Source organism: Dysidea avara, chromosome 13 (genome assembly GCF_963678975.1).
Source record: "Dysidea avara chromosome 13, odDysAvar1.4, whole genome shotgun sequence".
In the NCBI taxonomy this organism is placed as follows: domain Eukaryota; kingdom Metazoa; phylum Porifera; class Demospongiae; order Dictyoceratida; family Dysideidae; genus Dysidea; species Dysidea avara.
In genome coordinates, this window is record NC_089284.1 from 18,091,407 (window position 1) to 18,108,694 (window position 17,288).

A 17,288-nucleotide genomic window follows, 5' to 3' on the forward strand; every position below is an offset into this window, starting at 1 on the left:
CATTAATTAGAATACACATTCAGTAAGACTGTTTTCTAGTCTGGTAGACCGCTCTTTTTGCCCATTTTGGTTGGCGGAAAAAAAAAACTACAATTACTCGTGGAACATTTTTTGTGTATAATTTCTGTTAAGTTCACTGACCGGACAGCAAGCCCATGCACAGATTAAATCCACAAACGTCATGTAACGTAAGGTAAATAGCTAAGCCGTTGTACGATGCAATCTCAGATTTTTTGACATACATTCAATGTGTGAATTTTGTCATAATGAATGACCCGCCTGCTAAGTCATTCCAGCACACCCAGGGGCGTCACACAGGATGAAGTCCGTAAGGAGCTACAGTCACTTACTGAGCTCACTCGGTGGTTAGCTGATTGCCACTGACTCACTGGATGAGATCTGGAATGGATTTGCACACATCACTTTTTTTAATGCATATACATGGAATGGAAGCACCTGATCCTCAGATATTGCAAGGCCAAGTGCTCCAATAGTCATCATGTTGGGCTGCCACAATGAAACCTGGCTCCACGCAAGCAGGTTACAGCTGACCTCGGTAAAGAAAAACTGATGGAGCATCTAATCCAGGACACTACACTACTATAATTCTGGTCTCTCTTAGCAGCAATTAGCAGAGATGCCAACCGCTCAGTTGTAAGCAGTAGTGGCCATACCTCCCATTCCCCCAAAATAATGCACATACCACTTCAGTACTAGCTACGAGATACTAGTTCAAGTGTGCTAATCACACTTTTGTTTGGCCGTCACCTTAGCCTAGCTGTATTTAAACTTTTTGACCAACTGCAAATGACAATAAAAATGCAGGCTGGCCTGCAGTGAGACAATCACATAGGATATCCAGTTAATAGTTAGTATGAGAAGGGCCCTTGCATGCAACTGTTTCTTGTATAATAAATCCATGCATCATGTGTGACGAGACAGTATTGTCAAGCTATTATAGTTGTCCAAACACCTATGAAAGTTATATAATATAATATCAGCTGTTGGATGTCATACTCCATAAAAAAATCTATGCTTACAACATCTCAGTCACTATTCAAGTACCAGTGCCAGTCCTACGGATAGCCCAGGTGAGTTGATATGTTTTGAAGGCATCTTCATAAGACGACCTGATTATGTTACTGTCCTTATCACGTACAGCCTTCAGGAACACCTCCACTTCTCCATGGTAAGGATCGGCAGTGGGAAACACAAATTCTTGTTCTTCATCTGTGTAGCCTCTTCGTATCTTAAGCCTGCACTCTGGATAGTAGAGGTTCTCTAACTTCATCCTCAGTCCATCAGCCCATATCTCAATATTAGTGATGTACTTTTCCCCATGAATACTATATGAATGTGTTAAACTACCAACAGTTCCTGTTTTGAATTTCCACTGAGCATGAGTGAGTCTAGGAGAACGACTGCTTTGAGGGATATCCCCTTCCTTCAATAATGGAGACAATGAGCTGAGGTAGCCAGGGTTGGTTGGATCATCACTGGCTGGCACCACAAGGCTAGTCAGTTGAGAATAATCTACTTCTCCTCCAAAGTAACGTAAAAGGTCACAGAAATGTGTTGCCTGCTCAATAATGGGTCCACCAGACTCGTGAATATTCCATATGTAAGCACGAGTAGAGCTGACATACGCACAGTTATATGCCATGTCAATATTCATTAATGGCCTGCCATGTTCAGTGATAATCTCCTTCATCTTATTAATAGCATCATGATATCGGAACATGTAGCCAACAGACATAATCACTCCTTGCTCCTTAGCTGTCCTAGATACTTCCTTGACATAAGGTTGTATTTCCTCTGGAGGTTGGACAGATATAGGCTTTTCTACGAACACATGAACACCAGCTTTAACTAGTTGTAGTTCTATATCATTCTTGTATGAAGCATGACAAAATGGAGGAACTCCTAAAATGGATAAAAAAATTATGTCATCATTACATCACACAGAATGATTTCATCATTACATCATCATGTACAATTAGAACTAAACATCTAAAAAATTTTTCTATTCATTAAAATAAAATATTAAATTACAATTGTGGAGGACAATCCATTAGCTAATAAGCAATTTGAAAATACAATAAAATTGTCTTCATGACTTAGCAGTATAATCTCACCAACTAAAGCAGCATCAGGTTTGTTATCTCCCATGGACAATAGCTCTCTGTAATCAGTTAGTACTTTACAGTTGGTGTAAAGGTGAGCATAAGCTCCAGCCATCTTCTTCTCCAACACATCTCGTACCTTCTCCACTAGAGGATCAACAATAGCCACAAACTCCACACCTCCTAACTGCTCCAGTCGCTTAGAGTGGTCCCATGGACCTGGAGGACATGAATGAGAATATCAGTATAGAAGTAATCATTTCATAAACATTATTTGCATTAACAATGGTTTAATTTGCAGGTAAATGATATAATCCAGCTAAAGCTTCCAGGGCTTGTTCTACAAGTATCCATCAACTGTAGAGCTAATAAACTGCTTGATGTTACTGACATGCATTGATGCATTACTTAACACTGTGTAACCGCAGTCTTATAAATGAGATGTCCTGATTTCAGGGATGTACACTAATACAAATGGGACCACCGAAAAGTGTCCTTATTAGTGAGGTGTTCAATTTGAGGTGTTTCTCTGTACATATGGACTTGCAATTGTCTCTGGTTGCACAATGCCACGTAAAGACATGCAAGCAGACACTAATCTTTGTTGTATTATTTTGTTATCCAGTCCATTCAGAGTCAACTCACCATGCAGCTATATTGCAACTGATGCAGAGCATGGTTGGTGGTAGTTTGGTTGTTTGGACATTCACTACCACTCAGCCTAGTTCAAATACTTGTCAACAATATCAGCTAACAACAGATCTGCATGATCTAATAGTGGGATGTGAAAACCAAGAGTGCATATATTCTCTTGATAGAACAATTCTGAGTACTCAGCTGTATGACACCTACCAATACTAGTAAAGTGTTAGCTACATACAAAGTAATCATGAAGTCAGCTACTTAATAAGAAACTTTGGTCCAAAAGTGACTGGCATAGACAGGTTCACTATACAGAAAAAAATGTTTAATAATCCAATCAATTAATTTGAAAACCACACAAAACATTAGTCCATAATACACACAAGCATTAATTAAGCTATTTCTTTATATGAATGGACCATTAGTATATTATGCAGTATCATGATTCAACATTTTATGGTTTTACGAGTAATCAGCTATATTTGGGTGAAACCACACACTGATTCCATATTCATACTAAGACAGGTATTATTGTAAAAATGTACTAAAGTGCTTGCGCATATAGTTGTGTGTGTGTGTGTGTGTGTGTGTGTGTGTGTGTGTGTGTGTGTGTGTGTGTGTGTGTGTGTGTGTGTGTGTATACATGTTTGCAGTTAGGTGGTGTACTACAAAACAAACTCAATCCCTAGAACTGCTAGTCAAAATATTCAAGAGTGCAGCCAACCACAAGAGGCGATATGCAGTGTGAGCAATATCACTGCTGATAGACACTGGTCCCCAGCAATATAACTGCTGATGGACACTGGTCCCCAGTGAATGCCACAGGCAATATGAGGAGTGGTCACAGGTAAAGGGTGGGTAAATACCCTCTAATTTTGTACAGTGGAGACATCAGGACTAGACTGTATTCACCAGTATGGTGATTCTGTTTGGTAACTAAAAACTTGTGTGGTGTTGTAGATCAAGGATTGTGAATCATAAACACCTCACTTCTTTGTGTCTGTGAAGGACATGTGTGCAGTGTATAATGGAGCACCAACTCATGATAAGTGTTTCACTACTAAACTATTATATCACACTATCGTGTTTTGTCTCGATAGTGAAGCAAGAGCTCAGGAACTCTTGGTTACGAGCAGTTTCATGTAACAAAGCAAGTAGTACTTGTCAAAATGGTGGCTTTGAGACCTTCTGGCTTTCTCACAAGCATATGCCATGACTGTGATTGATATACAGTAGCCTACACGAGAACTATGATAGTGACAGTTGAAGTTATCGTAAGGTATGACTGTTTTAATATGACGATGATAACATCACAATAACATAGCAATTGTGATGGGCTTGTGAGCAGATTCACATATCCAAGAGTCCATTTCTTAATGTATGACCAGATCTGCAGAACCCCACATGCTAGCACATTTTTTCGAATTCTATTTTATTCATCTAGATAGCCAAAGGAATGGTCAACCAAAGTTTCAGCTCGAGAAGCCAAATTACAGCACTACAAAGTGGCAACAACAGAAAATCAACTTGTACAGTGACAATATGGAAAATAAATTACTACAGGCCCTAATAAACTACAGGCCCTTAGTCATAACTTATAAATGTGGTCCTCTACCAAGATGCAACTTACACCATCAGGTTCTCCATGAGCAGGTAAACCCATTGCTGGGTAAGTTTTGTTTTCCAGGTCCTTCATGCGACCAGGGAAAAGTCAAAAACATGATAGCAAACCATTCGTCCAATGTGAGGCAGACTAATGTTCATATCATCCGTCTCCTTGGGAGTGCTAACACAAAACCAAGATTTTCAAACTCCTCTTGCTTTGAGGATCACGATCAAATGCTACCAAGATTAGCACCTTCCTTCATCATGAAAGAAGAGCTCAGATTTTGTAAACAATTCACTCATTGTGTTTATTGCACTCTATACTGTGGGATTCTTACAGATTCGGTCACATATTATGAACTCTTCATACGTCATCATGTCACTGAAGTTGCATACTGTAAATGTTCTTGGAGTAAGCCATTTAGTTCTACTTAAGTTCATTTCCTTCAGATTGACAGCTGGGTGTGTGCATTAGACACACACACACACATACACACACACATATTGCTCCAGTCCAATGCTCACATTTCTCCAGTCTACACAGCTGTTTAAATGGGGACCTGGTTGCCTGGCGTCAACTGGGAAAGCAGCTCACCCAGCTGTAACACCAATGGGTACCTGGCATGAACTGGGGAAGCAAATGCCCAACTGTCCATGTCTCACACAACGGGCGAAGGTCCTTGTGGGACTTTGGGTGCCCACACCTTCACCTGTGGGACATGGTACAGCCTCCTGCGGGTTACTAGTCCTGCCCCAGGAGGATTTGCCTGCACTGACTCCTAGCACCTGAATAGCATACAGGTGTCCCAGTGCTGGTTCACTGTGTAGGCGTGACCATACTAGCACAGTAGCTAAAGGCTTTGCTTTGCTTGTGTGTGTATGTTGTGTGTGTGTGTGTGTGTGTGTGTGTGTGTGTGTGTGTGTGTGTGTGTGTGTGTGTGTGTGTGTGTGTGTGTGTGTGTGTGTGTGTGTGTGTGTGTGTGTGCAGTTTGAGTAATGTAGACACCATCCTGTCTACAATATAGCATGACAGGGTTGTCACCTATTATAACTCTATGACACAGCATGCTATACTGCATAATCACAGTTGACTGTCAGTTCAGTGCCATTGCGTCAAGTGCAAAGGAAGTATTCGTTCCGAAGGGTTAATGCTACACCCATCCCAGAGAGTTCCTGTTTGTTGTAAAGGGTGGAGGCCAAAATCAATCTACGTAGCTCATGAATATTGCTACCATTAATTGCAAACTCATCTGAAACCACAGCCGTCAAAAATATCACCCAGCACCTTCATGTGTACAAGTGCCTCTAAAAATAATTATTGTGTTGCTGGTGTTTTAAGACATTCATAGCCTTTTATATAGCTTTTTAAAAAATTAACAGTAAGACACTACTAAGAGGTGATTATTTGCTGCTTCAAAAATACAGCAACTAAGAGAATCTTCTCTCCCCAACCACCTACAACTTGCCCCTTGCCAGCTCATGGATCTGCCCCTGTCATGGATTTCTGTTAGTACAAGGTGCTTTATGGTGATGGCTTGCTTGTTTCAGGCCATGCACATACAGAAGTACACTTTTCTCTTATGGAATAACCATTCTAGAAAGAGATTACTGCACCTTGCACACACAACTTGGCCCTGTATAATTGTTAATATGCAATTCGAGGGGTGGGCAACAAAATGGTGCATATTTCAACTTTCAAAAATATATTCCACTTCATCCTAGCTGCAAACTTTTGCTACATGTAATGTGATGGTTCAATTATCATCAACTTTATTGCTTGAAATACACAAAATTTCAGGTCACATTTTATCATTCAGAAATAATTTTAGGCCTACCCTGAATTTCTCAATGAGGTTGCAGTATTAATACTGTGGCTATTACCATTTGTTCTATACCATTTTAACAGCTAGTAATCATTGCTTCTTAGCAGTGTAAATTGTTCATTACTGGGTAGTTGTGCACCTATCTGATATTATGCCACACATTAGTCCTCATCTTTGCTTTACCAGTTAGGCAATGGGGTGAAGGCAAAGCATGTACGAGGTGCTTACCACAAGCTAATAAGCGAAAATCATTGACTAAAGTGAATACACCGAAGGGGTTTGAAAAAATCCTGACTAGCCCTCATGGCAGGGTACCCACTGGCAGGGAAAAGCCATCTATCCACTAGGACATTGTTACTACATTTGGACATGGTAGACTGGTATGATGCTACCTGCACACAGGGATATCCGCTTACCTCCTGCAGCTCCTCCAAAGTTAACTCTACCTGCACCAATATAGGCAACCTTTAGAATACCAGTTTGCTCACTGCTAGTCATTGTAACTCTTGTTTAATAGTCCAGCTATGCTACCTGTTGTGAACAGCAGTTATAACACTATAACACGTGTGCACATACTCACGAGCCGGGTGCGGGTCAACCCTCCTCTAAGGTGAGACTTAATTAGAATACGCGTACTGTAGTAGGGCCTTTCCCGTCCAATCCAACCTCGGCAATTACTGGGTAATTTTTGTTTTATTAGTTATTTTTTCTCTGATTTCAAAGTGCTTTTGCTACTGGAACATCGTCACGGTATCTGTTGGCACCTTATAGTGTCTAAACGTCATGTGACGTCATAGCATTAGCTGTTGACCGATGATGAGAGGCAATTATCATAGAAGCTCAAAAATTATGTTTTCCATAATTGGTGCTATATCTTGCCACACATGCTGGGAGTGTCATCCTATGGTGTCATGAGCTAGCTGCTCTGTCAACAACCACAGACTTGCACAGCAGCACTTAAATTTTTTTTTTTTACTTCATTAGCTACTGCATCACAATCAGAAGTGATAGGTCATTCCATTGCCAACCCACACCTCATCTCAATGCTTCATGCAGGCAGCTATATTGTATAGCAGCTAGGTTCAAGAGGGCTGGGATAGCCAGGCCACTACAAAAATAGTTTAGTAGCTAAGCAACTTTTCTCAAGCGGTGTTTTTGTAGGTCTGTGTAGGCTCTGTAGGTTTAGCTGCTTTTTTCTGCTTTTTGTCATTTATAAATTAAATTAGGTTTACCTCAAGCTAGAGATTGGGGAGGATGGGAGTGCCATTAGGGCCGGAATTTAAAAAAAAAAAAAACTTTTCTCAACTGTGACACTGCCAGAACTAGCTATGTGTTGACTGTATGAGGTTGAAATGCTGCTCATTACAACCTCCATATATGGATGTCATGATACCGGTAGTCAATGTTGTAACTATCCATGATGGGCTGCTGCTGATGAGCTTTTATGTTAGTCATGAAACCCAAGCCAGAAAATTAGTGCAGCCATTACTTGCATGCAGAGATGGGGTAACGCGTACGTAATATAACGCGTTACGTAATATATATATTACAATTCACGATTCTGAGTAATAGTAATATAACGCGTTACTTTTGGAAATGTAGTAATATAACTTTAAGTTACTTTTGGAAACTATAATTCGTTACTAGTAACGAAAGAAATTATATTATTACGTAACGAGTAGCTGGAAGCGAAAAGTAACGAGTAACTTTACCGCGATGTAACGAGTGATACTACGAGTAAAGATGAACAAGTAACGCATTATAAATGGATTTTACTGCCAATTATCCATTCCACTATTAATTAATCACCTTAACTTTTCTTCTATAATGGTGTTCAGGTGTTGCACGTACGCGTGACTGATGTGCATCACGTGACTGCATGTGGTTTATTATATGTTAACTTAGCTGTCTTAATAAAAAAAGTAACTTAGCATTAATAACTTAATATTTGTAGCTAATATTATTAACTTAATATGTAATATTATTTAGTTAGTAACTTAATATGTAATATTATTAAGTTACTCTTTATTCTAAGTAGCTATTACTAATATGTAACTGTAATATATTATACTGATATAACAGTAATATGTAATATATTACTTTCATGAAGTAACTTCCCCAACTCTGCTTGCATGTTATCAGTCTAAAGAGTATATCAGACAAACTTCTGTTGTATGGTAAGTGTAGCCATTCTTCAGTAAAGTTGATAGCTATATCATGACACAAATGTGGTGATGACTCATAATGACATCTTTGGCATCCTGTCATGCATGGTTGCTGACATATAATAGAGCAATCAGTTGATTCAGTCATTTCTAACTCCTTGATATGGCAGGGCTGCAGTAAGACTCGGCTATGTAGCTAGCTATATAGCTAAATACTCAGCATGATATAATAGCTGCTAGCTAGCTACCCAATCTTCTACTGTACAAAAGCTGACATGCTGATCAGTCTTAGCTAGCTGGAATTTAGCTGAGCACCAAGTCCTTGCGGGCTAATGTGCATACTCTGTATAACTATAACCATACAGTGACCCAAATTAGGAGGGCTGGCCGGCTACTTGCTCAGTGGTGCAGAGAGACTGAAATTAGATAAGGTTTAGCTAATTAACATGTTGACACTGAGTCTGAGATGCCCTCTCAGGGGGGAAACCTCTTTGTTACAGCAAAAATAATGGTAGCTATAACTACACTTTAGATGGTGTTAAGGTTACTATAATCTAACTACAAAGTTAGTCAGTGTAGCTAGCTAGCAGCCATCCTAATTGGTTGGTGAAGTAGGTGTGAGCATGGCAGGGGCTAAAAAAAGGGGCTAGTTGTGGCCAAAAAGCTAGTTGTAGATGACTTTTGGCTAGGATTTGGCTAGTTGTAATAATCAGACTAAATAGCACTGAGCTGCACCACAGAAAAGAATAAAGTCAAAAATTACATACATGTGCTGCACATGTTTACAGGGATTTGACAAAAGTACCTCAAGATCCAGTCTTGAGATTGCCATTTTCAAAAATTTTCCGCTTATGGTCCACTAATTTAAAAATTGCAACTTATAGTTAGCTAGTCATTTTCACAGTCATTTTCACAGTCATTTTCACAGTTCACTATTGATATAAAAAAATTGCCTTAAAATCTTATAAAACAATAAAGAATTGACTTGTACGTCACTGTCAGTTTGTTTGCTATTTCCTAGTTCCAGATCTCAATCACTTATATCCAAGTCAAATTGCTTCCAGATTCAATCTCACCACAATTAGCTATGTTTCACTGAACTAGGTAAATATGCTCCCACACTCCCCTAAAATCCCTCCAATTATTCCCTTCAGTGGCATATTGCTACACAACAATCGTGACAATATAGAGCACAAAATACAAAATATGTAATTCAAACACAAAGAAAATTTTGTTTATGTGTAGCTACTAGCTACCCCCCCAGTCTCAGGTTTGGGCGAGTTGTAAAAAATAGTTTTTTTTAGCTACTGGAGCATGGAGCGGGCATTGTATAAACAGTTCAATTATTAAATTTGCTTGTTATGATAGTAGGCAGATAAGGTCAAATGTGCGCTATCATTGTGCATTTGTGTTACATAATAATTGTGACGTATCGTGTTTGTTGCCATGAGAACAGCAGTAGCGTGATGCAAGCAAAGGCCATGAAGTCGTACAAGCACAGGAGGCCCTAAAATTACCCGACACTACTCAGGTAGTACAAATAGCCAGTGTGACACTGTGAAGCACTTCAGTGTTTAAGTAGAAACAGAGATGGGTAATCGTGCAATAACACATCGTGACGCCGAACCGGACTTTCTTCCTCGTTTACCGCTTGACAAGAAGATACCACCGTACGCGTTGAGGAGAAGAGGAGGCGTCAGCGGAGTATCAAATGTACAAAATGGAAGTCCACCGATAAGGAGACCCAGATACAAACGAAGAGGAGGCGTGTGTTATGAGAAAACCGACGTTATCGCCGTGTACATTCGTAACTTGGGTGAGTGACGTTGAAGCGCTTTACGTGTTTATGATGTGAAAATGATATATTTGATAGTGTGAATTATTTTTCACTGAGGTGTATCTTACCCACTAATATATATTTATATATTGTGGTGGCTGAATAATTTATTATTAAAATTCTTTTTGTACATTTCCTGCTGTATTGTTTGTGTATGTTCAAGGCAGATCGAGTTTATGGTACTGTTTTTAGCGCGTGTAAAGTGTTTCAATTAGCGCTACTAGGCGCCCTAGACATACTTGATGGTTTACGTAGCAGCTGGTTATTAATCCATAAACAATGGTACAAGCAAACAAGTGAAAGGAGGTTGACACCTGCCTACCTGTGGTATGTTGACCAGTGGTGAAAGCGTGTTTACCATTTGTTGACTCGCGTTTGATGTCTGCTAGCTACATTTGCTTTTGTAATGTGTAATTTGCCCTTTTTATTACTTTTATCATTTTGAGTTTTGGACATGGAGAAGAGCCTTGCAGTGATGTTACAAAGTGGGTAAATGATAATAATCATGTTACTGGATGTCTACTGTGTGTCTTGCTTTGTTTGTTATAGTTTAGGAATGTAATAGTAGTAGTGGCAGTCTAATAGTAGTAGTGGCAGTCTAATAGTAGTAGTGGCAGCCTAATAGTAGTAGTGGCAGTCTAATAGTAGTAGTGGCAGTCTAATAGTAGTAGTGGCAGTCTAATAGTAGTAGTGGCAGTCTAATAGTAGTAGTGGCAGCCTGTGTATAAATCTACTGCTTCTTGTAATAATTTTTGTGGGAGTATAAGGTAGTGATTAGGTTATTAAAAGGCTTTTCTTTTTTATCACTGTTGTTTCCATGGTAATTAATTTACCCAAAATGTGTTAAAGAGCTTAGAACAATGTCAAGAGGTACTGTAATGATAAGTGGTGCTTATGTGTATGTGTTGTTGATATTTGGGTGTGGTTACAGGTGATGCCCTGAGCAAACAAGGGAGGGAATCTGATTTCACTGAGTCTGATGATCTTCCTGAGGTCCCCTCCAATATCTGTGAGTTCTACTCTTGTTGTACACATGGACACACAAATGTGTATACTACAATACACACATACAGCTATGAACAAGTATACATGCACTACACATGCTATTAAAAAGATTTTCCTTCCCAATTACAGTGGCTAATGACATAGCTCTACCATCCTATGCATATCGCCGTGGTTCAGTTCAGGAGAAGTTACCACCCAGTGTGATGTACAGGAAGATGTTGAAAGACTCCATTATCAATACTGTTGGATTGGACCCAGTAATGATTGAGGTGAGGTTGTAGTATAGTATAGCAAATGTTGTAAACAATGTGTTGTAACAGAATTGTAATGTTACACGATTTTTGGATTGTTGGAATTTTGATCTGTTTGCCTTTGGGAGATTGTGTGAAGGTATGAAAGTAGTGTGTATGTGTGTGCACGCATGCCTGTGTGTATGTAGTGAAGTGTGGTATAGTGTTTACAAATAGTAAACATTTTCTCTCTATCTTGTATAGGTCGTCCTCTTTATCATCTTGGACTGCGACTTTTTCAAAAGCACAACTTGTTTGCCAATCTGCGTCTTGACCATTTTAAAGTGATGAGATTCCTAAGTAAGTCCTACAGACATACTCTAATATACAAGGGCTAAACTATTCAACCATTACAGGTTTGGCAGAGCAGAGTTATCATGGGGAAAACCCTTATCATAATGGTACTCATGCTACAGATGTCACTCAGGCATTAAACTGTCTGATCAGTACGAAGGAGGTATGGTAGCCTGCTATGTTGTCATTACTATTAACACATGTAGTATCGTGTTACATTTCTATTATGCTAACATGATATCCCACAAGTCATGGTCATATAAGGCATGGAATACCATATCCTATTGTAGATCTACAGCAAGCTGACACCACTAGAGCTCTTAGCAGCATTCATAGCTGCTATCTTGCATGATGTTGATCACCCTGGAGTGAACCAGTGTTACTTGGTCAACTCATGTAGCTACCTAGCTATTCTTCATGGGGTAAGTGTTTATGGAGAAAGAGAGGGACATTTTTAGTATTATACCATCACCAGAATTCATCTACCCTTGAACATCATCATTGTTGTACTGCCAAGGCCATCATTGCTCAGTCAAGAATCCTTGATCATTTTTCACCCCCTGACAAGTGAGTGTCACCCTCTTCCCTACTCTATGTCACATGTCACTCACTACAGGGAACAGATCATGCAGATCATGCAGGATTTAGTGCTGGCTACTGATATGACCAGACATAAAGAATATGTCATTGAGTTTGAGGTATAGTACACCATTTAGTAGTGATAATGGTATTATCATTGTGTGTGCTATTGCAGCAAAGGAAAGCAGTTGACAGTCTCAATCTTGATGTGACCAGTAACAGAATGTGTATGTTGAAGGTGTGTTTGTGGTAACATGTACGAGGGTTGTTAGTATGTGTGTGTGTTGCTTTAGATTGCTCTCAAGTGTGCTGACATCAGTAATCCAACAAGACAGTGGAGCACATGTGAAAAATGGAGCAGGGCCGTAATGGAGGAGTTCTTCAGGCAAGGTGAGACCAAGAAATAGTCAGGAAGGACAATCAATACACAATCTCTATAGGTGACAGTGAACGTGAACTGTCTCTTCCAATCAGTTTCCTGTGTGACCGCCATACCATTAACATCCCAGAGTCTCAAAAAGGTACAATTACCATTCCTTCAATTGGGAGTTACCATCTTGTTCATGTAGGATTCATTGGATTTGTTGTTGAGCCATTGTTCAACATGTGGAAGAACCATTATGATAATGAACTGAGCAATACAATATGCCGCACTCTTGCCACTAATAAGTTATGCTGGTCTGAATTGTGTCCGAAGGAGTCTGAGACCGAGTCAGATGACAGCTGCTCCTAATACAATGCTATAAATCATTATTTTACCACTGTCAACAGGGGTAGTAAAATGTTCACTTATTTGTTCTACAGACAAATCTGTATAATATTGTTGTGTGGCTGGTATTGTGTGTGTTGTGTTTTTAATTTACAGCAGCAAATTATGTGTAACCAAGTGTGTACACTTTTATCATTAATGTCTTGTACATTTGCTGTGTTTTCTGGAAAGACAATCATGTTAATTTATTTGCAAAAAAAAACTGTTCCAGTTGCTTAGTTATTGTCACGGTGATAAACCATTGTGTTTCATTAGCAAATCATTTTCTCTGTGTGGCTTCCCACTGTATGCTAAGCAGCCAGTTAATTTGAATGTTACTAAGGCTTCCCTTAGGGTTGGTGGTAATATATAGTGAACAAGGTTGTTCATGGTGCCATGATCATTGATGTGCCCTAATATAAATGGGACAAGTGTCCTGATTATCAAGAGTGAAGTAACCTGATTTCAGGGGTCTAAATGTGTGTACACTAGTACAAATGAGATCATGGACAACTGTCCTGGCTTCAGTGATAATTTATTCTCTTCCTGAAGTAATGAAGGACTCCCACAATATCTAGCTGCAGTGAAATAACTATGCTACTTATCATAATACCATTTCCTCTTGACAAGCTTAAGGAAAGCCATACTAATATTGAGAACACTATTTTTATCATTTTCAATGAGGCATGTTGAGCTTCACTAACAGGAAGTCACTTCTTCCTGCCTGACATCAACTCAGTGACAAGTAAGACGTCCATGGCTACAGTACTAGTACCATCTACTAGTCTTGTATACTGGTCTATGATCTTGCCAAACAAGTTCATAAACTAGCACACAAAATTTGATCTTGCCAAACAAGTTCATAAACTAGCACACAAAATTAATGTACAGGAAGACTCAACTGGCTACTACTACAAAAGATCAGATAAGGAAATCACGACATCAGATGACATAGGGTTGATATCATGAAGGAAAATGTGCTCACTGGCGAACAAATAATGATTTTTGGCCTGTCATTCATGCACAATTATAATGGCTATATCATATTACTATTGGTACCGGCTATGACCAGCCGGGCATGATAATGTCTAGAGGTGTGCAATTATCTAGATATATCCGATTATCGAGATATCATAAGACTTATCAAGATAAGGATGATAGGAGATAATAATAAACTTCCGTAAATTACTTGTATACCAAAGAATATCTGATGGTGTAGACACCTCCAACTCTCCCACCACTTTGGGAACAGTATTAAAACTAATACTTTTCACTTTTTATATACTCTTCAAATTGTAATTTGCTCACTTTACTGATTACATTATTGGCAGTTAACTAAAAAAATTATTTGTTTCAATTATCTAGATATTTTAGATAATCAAGACAAGTTCAAAAGGAAATATCGAGATAAGTCTAAATTTGTCATCGTACACTTCTAGTAATGTCACTTTCAAAAATCTTATGATATCCTGCAACTGTAATTGAAATAATAATATATTGCTTTACAGAATTGTGGTACAGCTGCACATAAAGAAAACTTTGGCTTGCAAGGGACATACATTTCTGAGGGTCTACCAGACACCAGCTCTGGTAGACTATGCAGTTAACTAACTAGCTATCTAATTACAATTATCTAAAATAACTTACAAATGATGTGAGCTGCAGGTAAATTATACTGTAGAACTGCTGTGGTATGTAGCTAAGACAATTGTAATATTGTGTATTACTACCACACAGGTGCAAACTGGCTATGAGATGCTAGTAGAAGGCTGACGCCAAGCAGATTCCACATGATCACTAACTCTAAGGAAACAAGTTGTTTGTAGTTTTGATAGGAGTGTAGCTCAACTTTACAGTGAGTCTTTCCCCTACACAGTGCCTTCAACATGCTGTAAAGAATGAACAAATGTACCTGTGTTATGTGCACGCAGCACTCAAAAAGTTAATGCATTGGGATCCAAGGTTTAAAGTCCTACGTTGCTGTGTAGCATGCATGCTTTATAGTACATGATCCCTATACCATCTTTTAAGTACGTATAGTAAAATAATGAACATGCAGGGTTAATGCTATTTAATTAAAGGAAATTGTGCTACCTGTCAGGTGGTGTACACACAATATAATTATATTCATGCACAACTATAATGGTTATATCATATTATGACTTCTAGAATCCCAATTAATGCTACATAGTAAATGAAAGGGAACCATGTGTTTCCCCGGCAGCAGCCCAGTCACATGAATGGTGTAACAATTGATAGTCAAAATGTTTATCTAATACAATCACCAGGTGGTAATATCATGAGGCTCAGTGTGTGATAGTATAGTTTCTGCATAGACAAGATAAACAAACTGTATACACTACTTTAATGTTGATTGATGTTAGAATAACTATATAGCTAGCAATAGATGGCCAATAGGTAGAGGACCACTTTTAGCACTTTAAACAGCAGCAGGGTTATGTCTCCTTAAAATTTTCATCTGTGCATATATATCATAGGCGGCTCCAGGGTTTTTGGTGACTGGTTTCTGATCAAAAGCACAGCTAGATTTTAGGTGAAGACCAAAAAAAAAGAAAAAGGCCTACACTGATAAAGCACATAAAAATCTTTATTCGCAATTTCATAGTTTGCTACACTACTTCTCTGAATACTGTGACTGCTATAATGACTGACTGCTCTATTAGAGTATCTCGATCTAAACATGACCGGTTTTCGGAAACCTCACCTGGAGCTACCCCTGTATGTGTGTACCATCTTGAATATTTTATGACTATTCGTATCTAAGTAATTTTATTGGTAATTACCTCAGTCTGATCTGTACATATCCAGGTAGAGCAGTGGAATAATAACAATTGCACCCTCCATGTCCCTGTTAGCTACAATGCTCTAAACTCTCCTGTCCTGTTTAAGTAATCAGTAACAAGCCTTGGGTAGATGGCAGTCATGTGTCCCTCAACACCATCCTATCTTGTGCAGTAATGTGCACACCACAATAATCTTGATGCATTGTTTGGTGTTGTAAAGTACAATCATGAGCATATTATAGAGGGGACTTATCCCCTACTAACAGTGACTTTAACAATGGAGAAGTCAAAAATTTAACTGTTATCAAATCCAATCTCAGCGAGGCTAATATAATCCTGTGGGGGCATGCCCCCTGACCCAACTATATGGGAGACATGCCTCACATGCTTCGTGTATATATATTATACAAGCTGCATCAACCAGTTAGCATCCTTCTTATCCCCGTGCAGCCCCTTCACTTTAAATTTTGAGCTGCTACACTCTTGTGTACCATATATAATCCAGAACTAGACCTATTCATTGCTGTTGGGAGTATTAGGGGAATCTATTATGTGGCTTCTATTGTCCTCAATATTTGTGGCTTATTCCGTAATGATAACTTTAAGCTTGTGTTCGAAACTAATATGTCTCTAGTATACTGACTGTTCTATTAGAGCATGTCAATCCATTACAAGCCTATATGAGCCATGATTACACAGTATGACATAATTATTGTCTCTATATTAATATGCTAGCATTGTGCTTGATCTATTATGCTCATAATTATGCCTGTATAGCTGATTGGTGCCTAAGTAGTATTCTTGAATTATAACTCTTAGCAGGATTGTCCGAAAGGGACTTTTAGCCAGTGTTGTTTTAGTATGGAAAATTAATTTCAAGTTTTTTTATAGCTAAGTAGTTTTAGTAGTATTTCATCATCTCCATTGTTTAACCTATACAACTAAATTAGCTCTGAGCATCATATATTCAACTCTGAAAGAGAGCACTTGCCATAGACTTGACCAGGATAACTATTAAGTGATAAGGTGAAGTCAAACACTCAACTATTCAGTGACTGTTCTATTAGAGTATCTCAATCTTGTAATCTAATTAAATACAGTACTGAGTTAGCTACAGCCACGTGCACCTTTGGGACAGAAATTACAAGTGGCTGTTACAAAGAAAAATCCTGTATAGGATAATCAGCAGTTATCTTGGCTATGACCATTATAAAAGGGTAATTAAGAGGCTCCTGCCAACCACAATGTTCCGATTTGTTGGTACAGATAGAGTTTGTACTGGCTGATGTACCACTTGCAAATTGCATAGCCAAATTGTTGGCTGAATAAGTCACTAACTACTTGTTACATCTATATATTATGAGAGTTAGTAT

At 38.7% G+C, this 17,288-nt stretch overlaps 2 protein-coding genes across 2 annotated transcripts; one reads left to right on the forward strand and one right to left on the reverse strand.

The window, feature by feature from the left end:
- Nucleotides 1-924: 924 nt before the first annotated feature.
- On the reverse strand, nt 925-6,927 carry LOC136242979 (uncharacterized). The gene is made up of 4 exons (XM_066034486.1): nt 6,774-6,927; nt 6,610-6,724; nt 2,136-2,342; nt 925-1,923 (listed from the first exon to the last, which is right to left on the reverse strand). Exons 2-4 carry the CDS (start codon nt 6,689-6,691, stop codon nt 1,058-1,060), a joined length of 1,155 nt encoding a protein of 384 aa, XP_065890558.1. The 5' UTR covers nt 6,692-6,724; nt 6,774-6,927; the 3' UTR covers nt 925-1,057.
- Nucleotides 6,928-9,782: 2,855 nt separating this feature from the next.
- LOC136242995 (high affinity 3',5'-cyclic-AMP phosphodiesterase 7A-like) lies at nt 9,783-13,350 on the forward strand. Its single transcript, XM_066034508.1, has 14 exons — nt 9,783-9,889; nt 9,941-10,174; nt 11,127-11,204; nt 11,330-11,469; nt 11,521-11,590; nt 11,695-11,790; nt 11,847-11,947; nt 12,075-12,206; nt 12,260-12,351; nt 12,401-12,482; nt 12,539-12,601; nt 12,657-12,753; nt 12,804-12,884; nt 12,933-13,350. The coding sequence occupies exons 2-14, from the start codon at nt 9,949-9,951 to the stop codon at nt 13,094-13,096; spliced, it is 1,422 nt and encodes a 473-aa protein (XP_065890580.1). The 5' UTR covers nt 9,783-9,889; nt 9,941-9,948; the 3' UTR covers nt 13,097-13,350.
- Nucleotides 13,351-17,288: the final 3,938 nt, after the last annotated feature.